At 38.3% G+C, this 21,755-nt stretch overlaps 1 protein-coding gene across 4 annotated transcripts; it reads right to left on the reverse strand.

The window, feature by feature from the left end:
- Positions 1-496: 496 nt before the first annotated feature.
- LOC123768937 (molybdate-anion transporter) lies at positions 497-16,028 on the reverse strand. 4 transcript variants are annotated; one of them, XM_045759782.2, is made up of 4 exons: positions 15,794-16,028; positions 13,104-13,249; positions 10,084-10,150; positions 497-2,823 (listed from the first exon to the last, which is right to left on the reverse strand). In XM_045759782.2, exons 3-4 carry the CDS (start codon positions 10,132-10,134, stop codon positions 1,432-1,434), a joined length of 1,443 nt encoding a protein of 480 aa, XP_045615738.2. In that variant the 5' UTR covers positions 10,135-10,150; positions 13,104-13,249; positions 15,794-16,028; the 3' UTR covers positions 497-1,431. The 4 variants fall into 4 exon arrangements, with proteins under 4 accessions (XP_045615738.2, XP_045615737.2, XP_045615736.2 ...); XM_045759781.2 differs by having other exon boundaries at positions 13,104-13,306; XM_045759780.2 differs by having other exon boundaries at positions 13,104-13,316.
- Between the last annotated feature and the right edge of the window lie 5,727 nt (positions 16,029-21,755).

Consider the following 21,755-nt stretch of genomic DNA (forward strand, 5'->3'; position numbering starts at 1 on the left):
CTGCAATCTTTAACAATTTTAGTCCTTGCTTCCAAGTAAAATTGATGTGAATATATATTAAAGAATTTATACTTTGAAAAAAAAATTACCTTTCTATATTACAAAATATAAAGACATATCCATTGTACATTTGATGGATTTAAGAATCAAAATGAAACAACGCTTAAAAAAATTGAAAATAAATATATACTTGTATGAAATAATATATATAGTGTGTATATGTGTGTGTGTGTGTTTTTATATATACTGTAATTATTTATTTATATATATATATATATATATATATATATATATATATATATATATATATATATATATATTATATATATATATTATATATATATATTATATATATATATTATATATATATATTATATATATATATTATATATATATATATATATATATATATATATATATATATATATATATATATATATAATTAGAGTGTCCAAACATTGTTCCATTAAATAAGTGGAAAAATTAATAATTTAAATACAAACATACAAATCTTTCATTTGTAAATTCAGCTACAGTATAAAACAATGACGGTAATTACAAAACTATCACAAATACTGATTTCTACCTTCCCATCACTTTTATGCAAATCACTAGAAAGCCCCTTTCTATGTATTAATTGTTAACATTAATACACCCGACCTCATGATCACAGGATGCCAGAACCAGACCATGTATGATTATTATGACATCATGCTGTTGGATCAACCAGGCTGTGACTCATACGTCAGGCTGCGAGCAGCCGCGTCCAACAGCCTGGTTGATCAGTCCAGCAACCAGGAGGCCTGGTCGACGACCGGGCCGCGGGGACGCTAAGCCCCGGAAGCACCTCAAGGTATAACAAACAAAACCCAACAAGATACACATTTTGTACACACTTACACTATTGCTCTTCCAGGTTAAATGCCAATTTTAAGAGCTTATACCAATCCTAATACATTTCTTTTTACATACATTTCCCCAAATATGATTCACCAATCATTTTACAATTATGTCCCTTTATGCTGTTGGATTCATCATAGAAAAATCAAGAAGTTATAGGACTTCTCATTTGTGTTAACCAACATGTTGCAATAAACCATACTTTTTCCTGACAATGAAAATTCAATACTTTGCATCTGTACACAAATATTGGAATGCTCTTAAACCCCTTGCCATGTATGCATGAAATACCTGTCCTGTATATACACTACTGAGACAATATACAATATCTCAGATCACTGCAAAAGACCTACTTCATGAGGTTCTGATACACTGACATTATGTACAACACAAGCTTCATAAATCATATTTTTAACCAAAATAGCAAAAAATATATATATGAACAGTACTGAAAAGTAGATATTGAGGCAATCACACATACACACAGAATACATAAGTGAACAATTGCACGCAAGCATATCCAAAATAGGACTAAGATTCAGCTTTTGTTAATGGTACCTTATCTTCATTCTCAGGCAAGGTAACTTTGGATGAATTGAAAAGTGCAATAAACTTATAGTTACTGAGCAGTGCAATGGTCAACATACCTGTGCATATCGCAAACATTGTATGAGTTGAACTAATGAGGGTGTTATTGTGCACTAACAGCAAACCAGCACAGGTGATAACATTTGTTGGAACTCTAAACCAATTCATGATGCCAGCTCTCAATTCTTCTGGAATAACTTGAGATCGTAAGTAGCCAATGGCTGGGAAATACATGCCCACAGCTACTTCCAAAATAAGGAAGGCTACAAACGATAGATAAAGATGGTTTCCATTGGTAGAATAGATGCAAATAGACATAGCCATGATTGCTAAAAACACAGCCATCATCAGTAACTGCTCAGCTTGGAATTTCTTTGACAGAAGTAAAGCATAAAGGGATGAGCCAATCATAATGCATACCATAAAACTGGCAAAAACCATGCCAAGTGGAGGATGGCCAGGTCCTAAGATTGGAGTCCACTGAAACACAAAGATATACATGTTGGCTTCAAATAAAGATTGAACAACGCCCAGATAAAGGATCACCTCTTTAAATAATATTGATCGAAGACCATCCATACACGATCTACGAAGGTCAAGAGTTTGATTACCGTAATTTTCTTTCCAGGTTTTAAGTATAACAAAACCGGCTACAAATAAGAATGGAATTGCTAACATAAAAGGAGCAACTGGTCCATAGCCAAGTGTTTCAGCAAATATGTTAGAGAATACTCCAGCATTAATTGCAAGCACACCATTCCAGAACGTTGCCTTTGAAAATGTTACCGACAGCCATTCATTAGGAAAATCGTGAGTTTCCGTGTGCTCATATACATACCAAGATTCAAAGGTAGAAAATAGCATAGATGTTGAGATTCCGCCAAACACTCTACCCAGGAAAAGCCAGAAAAATTTTGAACTGAGCTTTGTAAGGCAACAAAATGAATACATAATGCAGAAAATGAGGGCCATCTTCTTTCTTCCAAATCTATCAGCCAAAGGTCCCGTGGAGGTTCCAAAAATGACACTACTAGCAAAGCCAACTACATACAAAAGAGCTATTTGGTTGCTGGCATATCCATAATGTTCATAAAGCTTGTATACATATGGTCCCTGCAGCCAGTCGGAAAATAATGCCATAAAATACACCAAAAAGAAAGAGTACTGAAACCTTTTAAAATGTGGATTATTGGCTGATGAAATCTGACTCTTTGTTTTCATAGCAAAGAAATGAAACACCAATGCCACAAGGGCAAGTACCGTGAAGGAACCGTAAATGAACGTTTCCATGATGCTGACGTGGCCCACCAAGGGAAGAGTAATACCACCTCCAATCTGCAAAAAACAAGATTTCGTTGTTATTTGTTACATGTAAAAAATCAAAATTATTACAAGGTACTATAATGAGTTTAGGCTGGTGCAGTAAGCACAGGTTGTCATAAAGAGGGAGGTGGAGACAGTTATGTAATGATGTAATGCATATTACATTGTACATGTGTAATGTACATGTACAAAAGGAATTACTGGCAAAATGAAAAAAAAGTTTTTAATTTATAATGAACAGAACTCAGTGTGTAACAGTCAAAGTAAAATCCAGACCATCCACCACGAAAAGCTCAGTTTCCCAGAGTGCTGTGCTTACTCCAGTACTTTTTCTCATCCTCATATTCAACACATACAAGGATACAAACTATAGCACCCCATCATCCTTTGCAGACAACACTAGGATTTTTATGAGTGTAGACAATACTGTACAGAGGACACAGCAAACCTCCAGACTGATGTAAATCAGGTCTTTCAATAACCCACAGAAATAATGTTTAATTAATGAAGTTCCAATTCCTGCATTATGGAAAAAATGAAAATATCAAAATGGAAACCACATATACAACAGTCAGATCACAATATAGAAAGAAAAAGCACTATAAAAGATTCTGAAGTAATCATGTGAGAGGACCTTACTTTGAAGAACACAAAGTAGATATCACAACTGAAAGATAAATGACAAGTTGGATAACAATAGTCTTCATAACATACCCATTCACAACTGGACAGATTGCTGACCTAGAGAATCCTCTCAATAAAAATATCTAAATTACAAACTTTACAAACCTGCTCACATCTTCAGAAACAGTATCCAGGTATTCAGACACAGGACTTCCTTTAGATGTAGTTTACATGGACTTTTGCTAAGCTTTCAATAATGTACCACATGGAAGACTAGCAAGGAAATTACAGGCACATGGAATAAATGGTAGAATACTAGAATGTTTTAACCACTGTTTTACCCAAAGAAAACAAAGGGTCGTGCTAAACAGGAAGGAATCTGACTGGAGAAATGTGGAGTGAGGGGTGTACCACTAGGGGTCCATTTTGGGGCCAACTCTCTTTGAGAATATTACAAACCACATCATTAAATTTACAAATGACACTAAGATTTATAGTCAAGTGGAAAGTAAAAATTATATTGAGACCTTACAAAGAGATCTACATGAACTCCACAAATGGTCAGAAGACTGGCAATTGCTTTTTAATATTGAAAAGTGCAAGAACTTGATCTGGGATTTAATTCGTGTCACAACTATCAAATTAACAACATTACTTTACAGTAGATTGATGAAGAAAATGACCTTGGAGATAGAATCCATCATTCACTGAAAGTTATGCAAATGAGAGCTTTAGTAAAAAAAATCTAAGCAAATCCAAGGAATAATCAAGTGTACCTTTGACTTGAAGGAAAAGAAGGTAGTCATTCAATTGTATAAATCTCTGGTGCACCCCTACAATGACAAGATACTGGGACACCAGAACCCTATTCGATCCTCCAAAACCCTCATACCTGAATATCAGCCCAGGACATGTCGGCAAATACAGTACAGCCGAGAGTGGGGCATATTTCTAAACATCATGGGCCCAAGGGGTTGACCACAGGCCGGCTGGATTTAATAACACTGCGGACGACCTGAGAAATACAAGCCTTGGAACAGGAAACCAAGTGACCGAATTAACCCACAAAGCAGTCACCGAGGTAGAACCAAAAGCACAAAGGTAGTGGCAAGAGAGCTGTCACCAGATACAGGAGATGATGCACTCCTGGCCAAACCAACCTAGTATCAATCACCAAGGGACCCCTCCAGAAACCAGCGGACTCCTCCTTCCCCAGAAAAGGAGCCAGCAGCAGATGAACAAACTGCCCCAACAAAGTCAAAAGAACAAAATCCCTGCTGCCAGAGAAGAGAATGAAGCTCCCAACTCTAGAACTGGAGATCAGGGAAACCAAAAACAAAGCCTTGAAGCAATACTGAACCGAAGGGAACATTGTGAACTGAGAGAAGAGAAATGAAAAAACACAGACCAAAGACCAAGCAGGCTCAGGGGCATATGAGTAGGCTGGAGGTAGAACAAAGCAAGAGTCAGCCTGCAAAATGGGGTTGAGGAAGTATCGACACCAAATGCAAGCTGCAACAGCTCCACCAGCACGCACATGATGAGCGTTCTCCACGGCCTCTTCGTCTGGAGGTCGAACCCAGGTGATGTGATTCTTACAAGAGCTATGAGGAGAGGTTAGAGGCATTAAATACTGTATGTCAAAACTAGAAGATAGAAGAAAAAGAGGGGATATGATCACTATGCACAAAATAGTAACGGGAATCAATAAAATTGATAGGGAAGAATTCCTGAGACCTGGAACTTCAAGAACAAGAGGTCATAGATTTAAACAAAGTAAATAAAGCTGCTGAAGGAAAATAAGAAAATTCACTTTTGCAAATGGATGGCAACAAGTTAAGTGAGAAGGTGGTGGAGGCCAAAACTGTAAATAATTGTTATATGACAAAGTGCTGAGAAGACGAGATACCATGAGCATAGATCTCATCCTGTAACTACACTTAGGTAATTACAATGCAAGGTGCACAATGTATTAGGCATAAGATGCTGATCAGGAAAGAGCCAGAAAAGAAAGAAGAGCACTAACTGCTCTGAAACCGAAGAAGAACGGCATAAGGAAAGGAAGTGGCAAAAAGAGACCCAAGAAACTTCATTCTGCTGCCTCAGGAAAACCCACAGGTAGGACATTATGAACTCGGCCACTTGATCGCCACCAGAGAACACCGGAGCCAACACGGAAGAGAGGTGACCTGGTACCCACATCATCAACTATAAAATTGGGAGCTGGGATCCCGGCTGGCAGTAAGTTATCTCCAACCTCCCCCCAAATGAGAAGGAAAAGTTGGGCGAGGTTGCACAAGTTCCGAGAGAATTCTACTACAGTACAGTATTTGTATACATAGTTGGAAGAGTTCTTTCAGTGGCTTTTGAAGCTAGCAATGGTTTGTTTTGACTCGTTGACTTTCTGGTTGCCTTCCTCGGTGAGGTGAAAAAAAATAAATGCCACCACTCCTTGTACCTCCGAGTGGGGCCAGATTCTGGCGCTGCTCCCCAGTAGGCCTGCAGAACTCCATGGAATGGAACCATCTCAGCATATAGTAGCTTCAGGCAGTCACAAGGGGCTCCCCCCCAGAAAATGTAGTTAAACATGGTTACCACATGTAATAATGACAGGGCTAAGAGAAATTTGATAAAGATTTCCAATTCCCCCCAAACATAATGAGAGGACATAGGTACAAGATCAAGTACTGTAAATAATGGAGAAAAACAAGAAAAACTTCATTATAATTCATTGTGTAGGGAAACAGGTAGCCAGATTGTTTTATTCACATTAGGCTTATATTGAGGTCAAAAGGTCAAATTACTGACCCTCCCTAGGATACAACCCCACAAGCAGACTAACTCTTGGGTACCCACTTACTAATAATTACCTAATTATAAATATCTGTATCTAATTGTAATTGCAAGAAGAAAGCTATGATGGTGTTTTGTTGTCTATAAATTTGATCAAATGAGGACCTAAAATTAGATGTATTTTTGCACATTCTGAAGGTTTCTCCATTCCCCAACTACTCAATTACTGACTTTCATAGAAGGATCCTGGTAGTTCTAACGGGGTTAGTAATTCAACCTATTGGGGACCTCGATTCAAAAGCCTAACGTGAATGAATACACTATTCCTGTCCCCCGACACAATGAATTATTATTATTACTGTTGTAATAATAATAATAATGTAATGGAAAAGTGAAAACAAGCAGTCAAATAAACCACACAAAAGTGCATTTCAAATGGTGTATGATAATCAAAGCCTCATTTCAGAGCCACTGTTAAATGCCTAATGTCAAAACCTAATGTCGAATTCAGCTGCTCCCTATCTTGAGATGAGGTTATCTTGAGATGATTTCGGGGATTTTTTTTTAGTGTCCCCGCGGCCCGGTCCTCGACCAGGCCTCCACCCCCAGGAAGCAGCCCGTGACAGCTGACTAACACCCAGGTACCTATTTTACTGCTAGGTAACAGGGGCATAGGGTGAAAGAAACTCTGCCCATTGTTTCTCGCCGGCGCCTGGGATCGAACCCAGGACCACAGGATCACAAGTCCAGCGTGCTGTCCGCTCGGCCGACCGGCTCCCTAAAATCACCATCTATAATAGACACAAAATTATAAGAACAGGGAAGACTCACCACCAGTGCTTCATGTAGCTGTAGTGTGAAGAACAAACCACCAAAAAAGGAGAGACTGTGAACCAAAGGCACTAACACTGGCCAAGGCCACTCACTGACAGCCCAAGTGGGAAATCTTTGGAATAAGCATTCACCAAATATGTGGTTCAGCATTTCAAACCCCACATGCACAAACCTCCAAATGTATCACGCTCATGAGTGCTTTCGTGGTTTTCCTGGGTTTAACCCTTAAACTGTGCAACGCGCCTGCAGGCTCACGTCTGGTTTGCGCAACGCGCCTCCGGGTATTTGTATTTTTCACGTTCCATTCAAAACTCCCGCGGCTACATGGGAGAATTTTTTTCCAGAGAATTTATTTCCTGCGCACTGGGGGGGGGGGGGGGGGAGGGTGTCATATTTGGAGGCAACGCAGTTAAGAGATTAAGCAGACCAGACATGCGAGCAATTCGAGATAAATCCTCCATTTGTTTAGTTGCACCTCCGATAATAGCAGAAAAACATATATTAGGAGAAGTTGGGAACCAGTTTAAAAGAAGCTAAAGCAGTTGTAGTTTGTGATATATTCACTTAACTTCAAGTTCACAAGCCCATACTCAAGTCCTTTAGTTCATTTTTTCTAACATACTGTACCTGATTTTCAAAGATTTATTTTTCAAGGTACAGGTAATTTTATACATGCACGTTTACATTTTGTTAATGGTGATGATATTAAAACAGATAATGATAGGCAAATTAACAAAATTTAGATGAAGTATATATACCTTTACTCAAACATATTTTGCTTGCAGGCAACCTTAATAGATGTATGATTAAGTTCAAAGGCAGACTTTAGCTCAAACATTCCCTGCTTTTAAAATCCTCAACTAAATAGAGAATAAAGATCTGGTCCCTGCACGACTTAAGGAAGGAAGGATGGTGCAACTGCTGACAAAGGTTCCTCTCTTATGGTGCAAAATTGCAAGATCATTTTTTCACAAAATATGAAAATAAGGGGCAGTGTGTTAAAGACAATAGTTACACTAAGATTAACTTTTATAATATGGTAAAGCAGGTAAACCTGGATGCAGGTTATACTGTAAGAGTCGCATATAAACAAAAAATGGGCGAGCTGGCAATATTATGGCATGCCGAGCACACGATCATATCAGACTGTATCTGGCAAGACATAGCTAAACGGGTGTCAAGTAAACATGCTATCAACAGTCAGGACAGGAGTGCATGTAAATAACATCCAGCAAGAAACTAGGACTGACAAACCCACTGTCCAGGTAAAGTACAACAGGTTCAAGAGTAAAATTTCATTGGCTAATTTACATATTGCCTACAACATCCAGAGCCCAACCAATAAAGTAAACATGGCATTTCAGAGAAAATGTGAATCATGCATTTTGCCATGACTTCACTAGAAGCCCATGTATTGAAATGAATTATAGAATTATTATATCCTAAGCAAGAGTTGGTAAAATAGCCCAGACATCACACCACAAAACCATCAAAAGAGCGAACCCCAAAAGTGTAAAGAACCCAAAGCTGATGCACCCCTTCATGATGAGCAACAGCAACTCCGACCAGAAGGAGTGAAAGTCAAAGCAAGCTCAACAGCTTGAGAATCTGACACCTAAAGCCTACCCTGACAAATGATAGGCAAGAACCTGCCTTGAAACCTCCTCCCTAAAGCAATAGGGGCAAAACTCCTAACCCAAACCAGACAACTCAGTAGCTGACAAGCCACCATTGCAGCCAAAAGAATTTTAATCATTCAAGAACTGGAACATTCAGCTTTAATCATTCAAGAACTGGCTGGTGGTGGCTCTGCTTCCCCTCCCCCAATGAGGGGAAAGGTGGAGGTAACGAGCTGGGGGATTAGTTGGATGAAGTTTTGGTTGGTCGGTTTCTTTGGGGGAGCGTTCTTTTGATAATTTGAGGACGTAGGTCACATTTTTCAATCAGGCAGTGGTCTGTTGTGATTTGCCTACCTATCTGGGTGCCTTCCCTGGTTGATGGCAAGATGATAAACTTTACATATAATGTGTTCATGGGCCATGCCTCCCTGTGCCTCTGTGAGGAGACCGGTTCTGGTTTGTGGTCCCCAGTAAGCATACAAGAACTCTGCGACTGAAGACTCCAAGTTATGTGGCACAATCAGTAAGCAAGCTTCAAGAAGCGACGGGGTTCCCCACAAAAAATACAATTCAATGGAAATTACGTAGTGGTTTTACAGCATTCCACTCCAGATTTTTATAAAGAAATCCAAATTTCGGAGGTAAAAATCCAGAGGTACAGAGATTATACCTAAATATACTCCATGGCCACCATCTCTAATGACCTTGACAGAGACATAAAGCCAGTAGCTTATCAAAGGTCCCCCTTTTACCTTATTTAGAAAGATCTGATTTACCCGATTTACCCAAGGGCAACTAACCAGACTTAGGACAGGAAGCCAGCAGCTTATTGAAAGTTCCCCCCATTTGTTTTCATGATCTTTTCCAGGTATCATCTGTTAAATGAAGGTCCAAATTTTGGAGGTGCCATTATAATTCGTTATAATGCTTATAATTATACATACTGTATAACCATATCCCACTGCCAACCTTAAAGCAAGTATAAAATTACTGTACTAAAGTAACAACTGAAAATTGGATCCCAGCCCAATTGTACATGGGACAACAGTCAGAAGTAGGGAAAACCTGAAGTGACTGGGGGGTTCCACGAGGAGATGGATAGTACAGGTGACAGAACAGACAAACAAGTAACTAACAAAAGGTAACATCTGGCTGTCATTGGTGATGATGAAAGTGGGTTTACAGTGTAGATTTTGGAATTCATAATTTGACCTCTAGCAGTCATGATGGGCTAATTGAGTCGGACTTACCTTATGAAGCAGCCAAATGAGATAGCTCAGAAAACATATTCACTAAAAATAAAACTGCAAGGCATCCACTATAACTATAATCCAAAGATAAATAAACTAATAAAAAGGAAAGCCAAACACCCAGCACCAAAGCCGATACAACTTGTCCTTACCACCAACTCCCTCAAGTTGTTCGACGTGTTATTCCCTGCTGCACCTGCCATGTTTCTGCTGTGGTGGCTGGAGAGAGAGTGAGGCCGAGTCAGGGTGTGCTGGGCTCATATAACATAACCACAGGTGTGCAAACAGGTGTATAAACAGGTGTGAGGGAGAGCTGGAGGCAAGTGTAACAACCACATAGTGATCGCACCACTTGCAATACAATGGATGCGTCTATTTCAGTTTTAATGAACTGTATTGAGAAACATTAATTAAAGTAAAAGAAATGAAATTTAACAAATGCACCTTTCACTCAGACTATTTACCTGTAATTGGTTACAAACTTTCTATTCTCTAACCTGGCCTGGGGCCATGTCTTTTGGTGATAACTTGCCCAATCTTGGGTATAGTATAAACTGTTGGGTGCCTTTATTATATATCTTTCAAAATGTTGCACACATCTTTGTTTACTTTCTTGCTCAACAATAAACCCTTCCAATTAAAACCATTCAGGAAATGGCAAAGTTTCCCATAGTATCCTCTTCTGAAGCAGAGTTTCTCTGCTGTCTCACTCACCCCAATCTTATCTAGATTATAATCCTCTTGAGGTTATCTTGAGATGATTTCGGAGCTTAGTGTACCCGCGGCCCGGTCCTTGACCAGGCCTCCACCGCCAGGAAGCAGCCCGTAGCAGCTGTCTAACTCCCAGGTACCTATTTACTGCTAGGTAACAGGGGCATCAAGGTGAAAAACATTTTGCCCATTTGTGTCTGCCTCCACCGGGGATCGAACCCGGAACCTCAGGACTACGAATCCGGAGTGCTGTCCACCCAGCTGTCAGGCGCCCCTATGCACAGTATTGCATACTGTATTTAACCACTGCACTGCGCAAAGCTCGTTTAGGCGCTCAGAGAGTTGTGCTTTTTGTTTTTTAATTTGGCTATATTTTAATGTTTTTTAATGTTTTCTTTACTATTTGTGTTTTGAAATGGAAATAGTTGACTTTGGAAACATTTTGACATTTAATTTACCTGAACATTTGTAAAAACAACAACAATATGTCCTTGACAATTGCACCAAGACGTTTTTGCCGAAAATTGGTGAGCAGTGCAAGGGTTAAATTCTAATAAGGCACAGTCGTTTATCTTGCTGTGCAGTATTAGTATTAAAAATAAAGTAAATGAAGCATGAACACCAAGTGGTTTTAATGGTGCTTTAATTCCCAGACCCAATAGAAGTATGATTAACCTTGTGAGATCCAGCCACACTTGGCCTTATTATGTATTCCCTCAGGTGATAGTCATAATTGAGGAAGTAAGGTGACTTGATTCTGGGAGGGCATTTGTATATTAAGTTTGTAGGTGACAAGCAATATCAATACTGTATTTAGAATGACAAAATTATAGATGTGATCATGATAGGAATATTAGAGAGGGTTGTGAACCTACTACTGTATTGGGGCATGTAAAAATTGATACAAGCAGATGATACCATTTTCATGTTAACAATAATAGGAGATTTATGCAGATTACTATAAAAATGATATTGATGAGGTGTTGAAGAAGACTACTTAATATTGACAAAATGAAATTTACAATGGAGGAGAGAGAGAAATTCATGAAATTAATGTGAACAGAGAACTGGTTAATAGTTTAAACACTTTGGAAGTGTTATCAAGATGAGAAGAACCTTTACAAGCTATGTTAAGAGTACAAAGTCTTGAAAGGAAGATGACCTATGCAATGGAATCCCAGGTAAAAAGAACACTGATAAAGGAAGACATGTGATCAGAGGGCTCTATGAAGATTTTTTTATTTATTTATGCATATACAAGAATGTACATAAGGAATGTGAGGATACAAATATGGTAATTACAGTCTTGTAAAGCCACTAGCACGGGCAGCGTTTCGGGCAGGTCCTTAATCTAAGAAAATTTTAAGGAGGTAAATACTTGCAAAATTTATAGACAAAAAAATGATAACAGATGATGTGGTGGTGCCTACCCACATATATGGATACAAGATGGTGATGTGGTATGAGCATGAAAAAAATCAAGAATTAAAGTAACAAAATTATATTATCAAATAAGCATATGTAGTGATAGGGGAATATTTAAGAAAGGAATGAAAATATTATAAAAATGTGGAGTGCAAAAGTTTGCACATTGCGTGGTTGAGGAGAGAGTACCAAGATGGTTTGGTCATGTTGAAGAAATGGATAATGATAGAGTGGTAAAGATTGAATTCAAGTTAATCTAAGGATAGGAGGAGGAGATGGCAACTGAGAAGATGGGCACACATGATGAACAAGTCTGAGTGAACATAGACATCGAATGAACGGTCCAAGACGTGATAGGGAACTATGTGACAGCAGAGGTGCCATGAGAATTGTAGTGCTGTACTCAATAGTTCACAGTACCCAAGAACTGTACAGTGCAATACTTGATAATTTCAATTATCAAGAAACTGTGGTATTGTAGAGTATCCAGTTTTACATACAAATTTAAAATCAGTGATGGCTCTAAAGTTATCAATGATGACAGATGTTCGGCACTGTATGAATGAGAATGTGTACACTTCATATGTATTTATTACAGATTGTAATATACTGCACAGTACCATAGTAAAGAAAACCCTGATAAACACAATCAGTTGTAGCATCCCTGTTTATGGTTAATAGTAAATGTTAAAAGGGGCTATCTTATCTACCATCTTTTAGCTTCACCACAACCATTACATTTAGTTACAATACAGAAATGTTTAACATTAGTGATGAGACGAGTACAGGTCACTGACAGTTGTAGTAAGATCAGTTTTATCTTGCCTGATTTGAACAAAGCACTGTGTAAATTACTGCATTGAACATGGTTATTTAAAGTTAAACATACATTGGAATAGGGGTAACATCCTGAAACCATCTAGTAAATGCTCTACAGAATATTGTATTATATTATTATATCAGTGCAACTTGGGAATAATAAATATTTATAATATACTGAACAGTGTACAGCCTAAAGTACTTGATGGCAACTTACCAACCCAAACTGTGTATCACTGAGAAACAAGTGTCAGATTCCCAGCTTCAAAAAGTCTTAACTACAGTACCAGCGGTCAGGAAAGGCCCATCAAGGCCCCAGCAAAATAGGAGTAGCAGTCATGGGTAGCTCAACACCACTAGTAGCTGGGATTTGAGTCAGAGTTTAATTACTGTAGTTTGTTATGGACCTCCATACATATCCTGTGGGCAACTTTAGAAAGGTTACAATCACAAAATGGGTTCAAAAATTGGACATCAATATTCTTCAGGTTAATCAATTTACATTTTCAGTAAATTAGTTACAAATAGTTTTAATTTGCCTCAATTTAAAAACAGATTATATATGTAATGATCCAATTACTGTACTGTAAAGTACTGTAGCTAATGTTACAATACATGAGTATTAACTAAGCAAGTGTGGCTATTGTAGATAATGCTCTTTTAAACACTCACTGGTCATAAGCTCCCACTACCTGAAACTTTCTTACTAATTTCAGCAGTATGGAAGGAACACATTTATTATAGAAAATATAATAAACAACAGGGTGGTTGATGTATGGAAAAAATTGCTGGGTAACATAATACATGTGGGATCACTAGATTCATTCAAGTGTAGGTTATACATGTACAGTATATGAATGAGTTTTGGATAAATATAAATAGGAATGGTATTGTATTGATCAATAGGCCTTCTGCAGTTTCCTTTATTCTAATGTTCTTTTGACAACAAGTGACTACTGACAAAAATGGTTCATTATAAAACGTTACTATACTGTACATACAAGGCGGCTAAATATCTACATGTAACAAATAGAAATAATCATCAGTGTGCCAATCTCCATTGTCTAAACCACACGACTTTATTCAAGAATCTAGGGGCTGACCGAAGAGCAACTCATAAATGCCAGAAATCATTACTGTAGTACAGTATATATTTAAAACTCAGAACTATATGTACGGAAAGTATAAAAAAAAAACTTCAGACAGTACTATGACAGTGTAATTAGCAGAATTAGGCTTGGATACTGTTACTTAATATACCGAGTAATGAAGCTCAATGCAAAATGTATATATGATTTAAGTTTAATATAAATTAAGAACAAAGGTTCAATTGTTTTACGGACCCTAATTCAAGTGTCCGGGTAGTACAGTCGGGTTCGTTCTCGACGCTCAATCGAGAATTCCGGGTTCGAATCCCGGCGAGACAGAAATGATTTGGCACATTTCCTTTAACCTAATGCTCCCATTTACCTAGCAGTAAGTAGGTACTCAGGAGCTTAATCAGCTAGTTGTGGGGTTGCATCCTGGGCAGGGTCAGTAAGTCAACCTTTGGGGGAAAGGGGGACCTCAATAAAAAAAAAAAACTAACGTGTATGAATACACACTGCCTTCCTGTCCCCCAACACAATGAATTATTATTATTATTAAAATATAAGCCATTAATAATTAATTGTCCTGAAGACTCCCCCAGGCTTGTTACATCCCCCTACAACAATCCCTGGATAGCGGGTATTGGAATGCAGATATATGATCCCCTTTTCCTTTCCCCTCCTCCTCTAATAATACTACAGTAATAATAATAATAATGTACAAAGAAGTCACATTAACATGACATATTAATGAGAAAATCAGTAGAAGCCACGAGAAGGATTCGAACATATGCACTAAGCACATGCTATTCACCACTTAACCACGACAGGCTCAAATGTAATGCAACCTGGAATTCAAATGAATCCTCTAGAGGTTAGGTTGGCATACATCTCAGTGATGTGGTGAAGGCAGACTCAACACACAGTTTCAAGTACAGATATGATAGAGCCCAGTAGGCTCAGGAACCTATACACAAGGTTATTGACAGTTGAGAGGCAGGATCAAAGAGCCAAAGCTCAACCCCCACAAGAACATCTAGGCGAGTATATTGTCCTCTCCTCACATCAAGTTTTTCAGTGGTTTCATTTTCCCCCATTCTCTTCATGGCACTGAGAATATTAACCCCAAGGTACCTAACAGTAAACATAATGACTGTGACACTGGCCATATTAACCCCAAGGTACCTAACAGTAACCATAACAACTGTGACACTGGCCATATTAACCCCAAGGTACCTGACAGTACCCATAACTGTGACACTGGCCATATTAACCCCAAGGTACCTGACAGTACCCGTAACTGTGACACTGGCCATATTAACCCCATGGTACCTGACAGTGCCCGTAACTGTGACACTGGCCATATTAACCCCATGGTACCTGACAGTGCCCGTAACTGTGACACTGGCCATATTAACCCCAAGGTACCTGACAGTGCCCGTAACTGTGACACTGGCCACATTAACCCCAAGGTACCTGACAGTACCCATAACTGTGACATTGGCCACATTAACCCCAAGGTACCTGACAGTACCCATAACTGTGACACTGGCCACATTAACCCCAAGGTACCTGACAGTACCAATAACTGTGACATTGGCCACATTAACCCCAAGGTACCTGACAGTACCCATAACTGTGACACTGGCCACATTAACCCCAAGGTACCTGACAGTACCCATAACTGTGACACTGGCCATATTAACCCCAAGGTACCTGACAGTACCCATAACTGTGACACTAGCCATATTAACCCCCCATGAGACCCGACAGTACCCATAACTGTGACAGACACACCATTAAACTCAGATAAACTTACGACGTGAGAGTTAACTCCCAGAGGACCGCGACGTTCTGACCAGCACTCAGAGATGGCGTGTCTTGGTGTGCCCCCTGGCAGTATGATGGTGTCCCTGGCAGGACTGGCAGGCTGTATGGTGGCACCAGGAGGTGTGGAGGTGGTGGTGGTGCTGGTACAGGAGTCTTGGGGGTGACGGAGGCGCTGCAGGTGCTGGGGGAGTGGACCTGCCACATCAACAACAGGCACTCCACTTCACTTCGTTCACCTCTCGTTCACCTTCGTTCACCTTCTCTAATATAACTCTTTTACTGCTCATATTAGTTTGTTTTTAATTTGATCCTTTCCAACTAAATACATTCGTATACCGTAGTTCTCATCATATCTGCAATTATCTATAATATAATAACTAAGGAAATCGTTACTTGTGTTCAAGAATGGTATATTTTGTGTTAGATTTTTAATTTGCACGAATATATTTGAAACATAACAGGAATGTATATTTTGCAAACGCCAAAAATAAAACAAACATGAATACATTGAATACGATGCTAGAAACCTTCTAAATATACGGTATATTATAGATCATATTATATCAATTTATTTGTTGGCTTTATCACATAGCCGCAGTGAAAGATCTGCAGAAGATAAGATAAAAACTTCCGAGTCCACGTTGACGAGGAAAATCAATTTTTATTTATAAATCGTAACAACTAACATATAAGCAATCAAATTAACAGATTATTATATCTTTACATTATTTTCTTCAATTTCATAAAGTAAAAAACAGTTAAAGTGTACAACAATTATAAAAAGAACAGTTATTTAAAGGTCATTAATCGAGTAATCTCGATCGGCAGTTTTTTTAACATGTTTCCTGTGTGATGCTGTCTTCACTGCCACTGTGGGGAGAGTATAATAATAAATAAAATAAAATAAATAAATGTTTATTGAAATATCTCACAATCGAAAGTCGGCGAGGGAAGGCGTGGGACTCCTTTATTTTAATGGCCAGACGCTTGGGCTAGTCTCACTCAAATTTGCAGGGGAAAAGGTCTGGGGTACAGGGCAGGCATAGGCTGATTGAGGGTAGGTTCAGTTTAGTTCATTTATTATGCACTCCCATACCCATGCTGTAGGCGGTGGTGGAAAGGGTTACAGAGGCACATAGTGTGCTCAGGGACTGAACCCCAAAGGGGCAAAGGGACTTGCTTAGCATATTAATTTAGCTAAGCAAGTGACAATCTTGATAAGCTAATTACACACTTTAAATTAATGTATATTAGTATTATATCAGCAATGGGTTCGAGAATAGTCACAAGTACAGTTTCTAGGCAAAGTAGCTTATGAATGCAGTGAGCTACATTCATAACTGGTTTGACTATAATGAGCACCCTCGACCCCTCCACCTATCCAGAGGGCAGCGGTGGAAAGGTTACAATCATCCACATTTACTACTTTTCCAACCCCTTTTCCTAACAGCATAATGTATTTTTTTAAATATAATTTACATTGACCAAAAACTGATATACAAAAAAATAGAAGCGGCTCACGAAATTTATTGATTTATTTATTTATTATTTATATATTTACTTAATTATATACTAGAAGGTTCATTTGGGTTGTGAAAGTACATAACATTGATGTTTATTACATTTTTGCAAAGCCACTAACACGCATAATGGAAAGGTCCTTGGCCTATACTTAGACAAAACACTCAACTTCAGCACCCACATACAAAATAACCATGAAAGTCTCTAAAACGGTTGGTATACTCTCTAAAATCAGATATTATATACCTAACTCTGCTCTCCTCTCACTATAGTACGCACTAATCTATCCATATCTTACATGTGGTATCTGTGCATGGGGTTCAACCACTGCAAACTACCTCAAGCCCATCATCACCCAGTCAAAATCTGCTATCAGAACAATAACAAACCCTGCTTCCATACAACACTGAGGATTCCCCTGTTTAAATCCCTAAACATGTTAAACATAAACTCACTCCACACATTCCCTTGTGTCATTTACATTTACAAAACCCTGTTCTTAAATGCAAACCCTGTTCTGAAACTCTCCCTGGACAGATGTAGCAGAACCCATAATCACCACACCAGAAATAAATATCTCTTTGATACCCCCAGAGTCAAACTTAGTCTGTGTAAACACTATGCAAATAAAGGGACCTAGTCTATGGAACTCACTCCCTAACGAATTGAAAAGCTGTCCAACTTTTGCCTTATTCAAAAACAAAACCAAAAAGTACCTAATTTCATCTTCATAGTGTCCTACTAGTGCTTTAAACTTGCACTGTATCTAGTTCTACCCAATTCCCCAATATATGTACCTATGCCATACAACTTTACCATTGTAATCATTACTATCATCTTATATCAGGGTTATAATATTAACAAACATATTTTATTGCATTATACCTTGAAATAATCCTAAAATTATGTACCATGTACCTGTTTATAACCCTCAAATTTTTCTTTAATGTACCTACTAATCTTTGTTAAATTTTCTTACAATGTACCTGTTAACATTTTATAAATCTTGTTAGAAATTACCTACTTAAAGTTATCTGTTAGAATAAGGACCTGCCCGAAACGCAATGCGTACTAGTGGCTTTACAAAAATGTAAAAACTATGTATGCTATGTACTCTCATAAACCCAATGTACCTTTTTGTATATAAATAAATAAATAAATCAAATATATAGCGTTTCAGGGGCTAACTGATAAAAGTAATAATAGGTACTTTATAGTAGAGAGAATACGTTCAAAACTTTTACCTGATTTGTCTGAGGGGCCACTAACCCCAGTGAACTCGACGAGGACAGGAAGCCGGCGGTTTGTCGAAGGTCCCCTCATTTCCCTTGATGATCTTTTCCAGGTATATTTCAAAACTCAACACAGTTTTGGCAGTTACGGTTTCGGCGGGTAGGCAGTTCCATGGGGTTAATAACCCTGTGGGTGCAAAAGCATCTCTTGTTCTCAGTCCTACATTGTGGTTTGTTGAGCTTGAAACTCGTTGGTCCTTGTTTGTGTTACATCTGACCTTCTGAAGAAAATATCCGGATTAACATTAACTTGTTCAGTATTGTAAAAGTTTTAATGAGATCCGCCCTGCCATGCCTGGTTTGCAGTGTCCTGAAAATGAGGTCTTCATGCTTGTATACATTAATCTAAATGAGAGTGCACCAGAGATGTATACAGTTGAACCATTACATTTTGTCCTTATAGTCAAAAGTATGTTTGATTATCCCAAGAGTTTGGTTATCTTTTCTAACTGCTGCACCCACCTGTTGTACAACTTTTAATGAGTGGTGGATTTTGACTCCACGATCATTTTCTTTGTCAATCTGCTGTAATGTAATGTAATTAATTTGGTAGTTGTGACGTAGGTTTTTATGCCCCACATGCAAGGTCTTGCATTTGTCGATATTAAAAAGCAGTTGCCAGTCTTCTGACCATGAGGGGAGTTCATGTAGAGCTCTTTGTAAGGTTTCAATATCATTATTTCCCACTTTACCATTAATCTACACGTGTTGTAGATGTTGATGTGACGATGTGCACTGAATTTTGTAACTAGCTCATCAAGACTGTAACTTGCTTAGCTAAATGAATTGTGGGGTTCAGCCCCTGAACCCATTATGTGCCTCTGTAACCCTTTCCACTACCGCCCACAGGATGGGTATGGGGTAACCCTATTTAGTTTAACTAAATAGAGTTACCCCATACCATTTATTTATTGTTTATGTATTTGATTTATGGTTAGTTTAACTAACTATAAATCTTTGTGTCATCTGCAAATTTGGTGATGTAGTTTGTAATATTATCATGTCATTGATGTATATGACAAAAAGGGTATAGGTCCCAAAATGGACCCTCGTGGCACTCCACTTATAACATTTCTCAATTCACATTCGTTTCTATTTAGTACTACTCTATATTTTCTTTCCTTCAACCATTGTTTTATCCATTCTAATATTTTACCATTTATTCCAAGTTTCAGCGGTAGGCAAAAGCTCAACAAGCCACATTGTAGGACAGAAAACAGGAGAGGTTTTTTAACCCACAGGGTCATAAACCCATGGAACCGCCTACCCGGTACAGCCGTAACTCCCACAACACTGTTGAATTTTAAAATCCAGCTCGATAAAATCATCAGGACAAATGGAAGAACCTTTGACAAGCCACCGGCTTCCTGCTTCGCGGCACTTGTGAGATAAGGTCTCCTCAGGTAAATTCAGGTTGTAGTCAGGTTGTTTTCCAAAAAACTAAGCGAAACATGCACTTAGAAAGTTTACTGTTGCTCTGAACTATGGTTATGAAAAAAATATATATACTAGTTGACCCGCTAGCTAATGTAATGAGCTGTAATAAGCCTCTAGAGGCTGAAATAGGCCTTGAGCTGGACATTTTAGTTTAGTTCATTTATTATGCACCCCATACCCATCTTGTGGGCGGTAGTGGAAAGGGTTACAGAGGCACATAATGGGCTCAGGGACTGAACCCCACAATTCATTTAGCTAAGCAAGTTACAGTCTTGATGAGCTGCACATGAAGGTAAAGTTTGTGTTGACATAGCAGGTTGTGCCGGCGGGCGGTGTCAGGGTGACGCAGTGTTGCCAGACTGGGCGACAAGTAGCGAATTGGGCTACTTTTAAGAGCCCCGCGCTCCCAAATTTTTAATTTCGCTACTTGCTACTTTTTGGGCTAATTTAAAAGTAACATGTGCTAATTTGGGCTATTAATGTTAAGAATGTACGATTGCGAGTTACATGAAAGTAACTAAGCTATAAATAATTGTAATTAATAATAATTGTAAATATTAATTAATACTAAATAATATTATTTAATAAATTAGTCCGAATTCAATGCAGAGTTTTCTTCCAAGCACAGAAACTTGTAAATATAAATACAAGATAATAGATAGATCGATAAATAAATAGACAACTTTCATATATTGCACCAAGTAATGGCGAGAGGAAAAAAACTAGACAGTATACATTACATTTGAAATTAATAATAGATGAATGGTAATAAATTGGTGTATATTTGTATGTATACCAGACAAAGTCCATTTAATGGCAGAATTTAACCATTTTGTGTAAAAACTTTCATATCTCATATTAATTATAACAGTAATCGAAAAAAAGTCATAGTTTGTATATACAAGAGATGAAACAGCGAGCCATGAGCTAGAGCGATGTGCTGAGTCCATAAGGAGGCGGAGCTTCCAGAGATACCTTCCTGTGATTGGCTGTTGCAAGGAATACCAACACTCTTTTATGAATAAAATTTATACTAAGAAATAGGTCCTTGTGCACAACAACAAGGTTGTTGTGAAAAAGAACAACAATTTCTGTTTTACACCTGACAGAAATCTCCATCTAACTGAATAATTTACTCGAATAAGAGGGCAGAGCAGCGTATCATTATTTGTGTGAGGCAACCCCCACTGTTGACGTCACAAGTTAGGTAGCCAGCCCATGTTTCTGTAACACTCGTTACATCCTGAAGTATTTAATTATCACTATATTAATACTTTTAAATACTTAACATTTCACTTTTTAGATAGATTAAAGTTGAAGCAGAATGTCATAAGCAAGGCTGGTGTGCTGAATAAAGATGATTTATTAAGTGGATGGAGCCTTTAGCTGATCCCTGCCTGTGATTGGCTGTTGTGTGAATGTCAACAAAGAATGTCTACCAATGATATGCCATTTATTATGCACCCCCATACCATCTGTGGGCGGAGCTTGGAACCTCCTACCCGAGCACAACAACCCGCCTTATGGGTTGCTGTTTGGCTATTTATAGTGCGTTGGAAAAAAACTAGATGGCGTTAGTGGTATTTTGTGGGGTAATTTGTTATAAGTGTAATTTGATGTCAACAGATGGCGTAAGCTGTACCTTATGGCCACTGTTGACCAGCCAGTTGATAGTGTTCTCTTGTGCCGACAGATGGCATC

Source organism: Procambarus clarkii, chromosome 64 (assembly GCF_040958095.1).
Source record: "Procambarus clarkii isolate CNS0578487 chromosome 64, FALCON_Pclarkii_2.0, whole genome shotgun sequence".
Taxonomy (NCBI): Eukaryota; Metazoa; Arthropoda; class Malacostraca; order Decapoda; family Cambaridae; genus Procambarus; species Procambarus clarkii.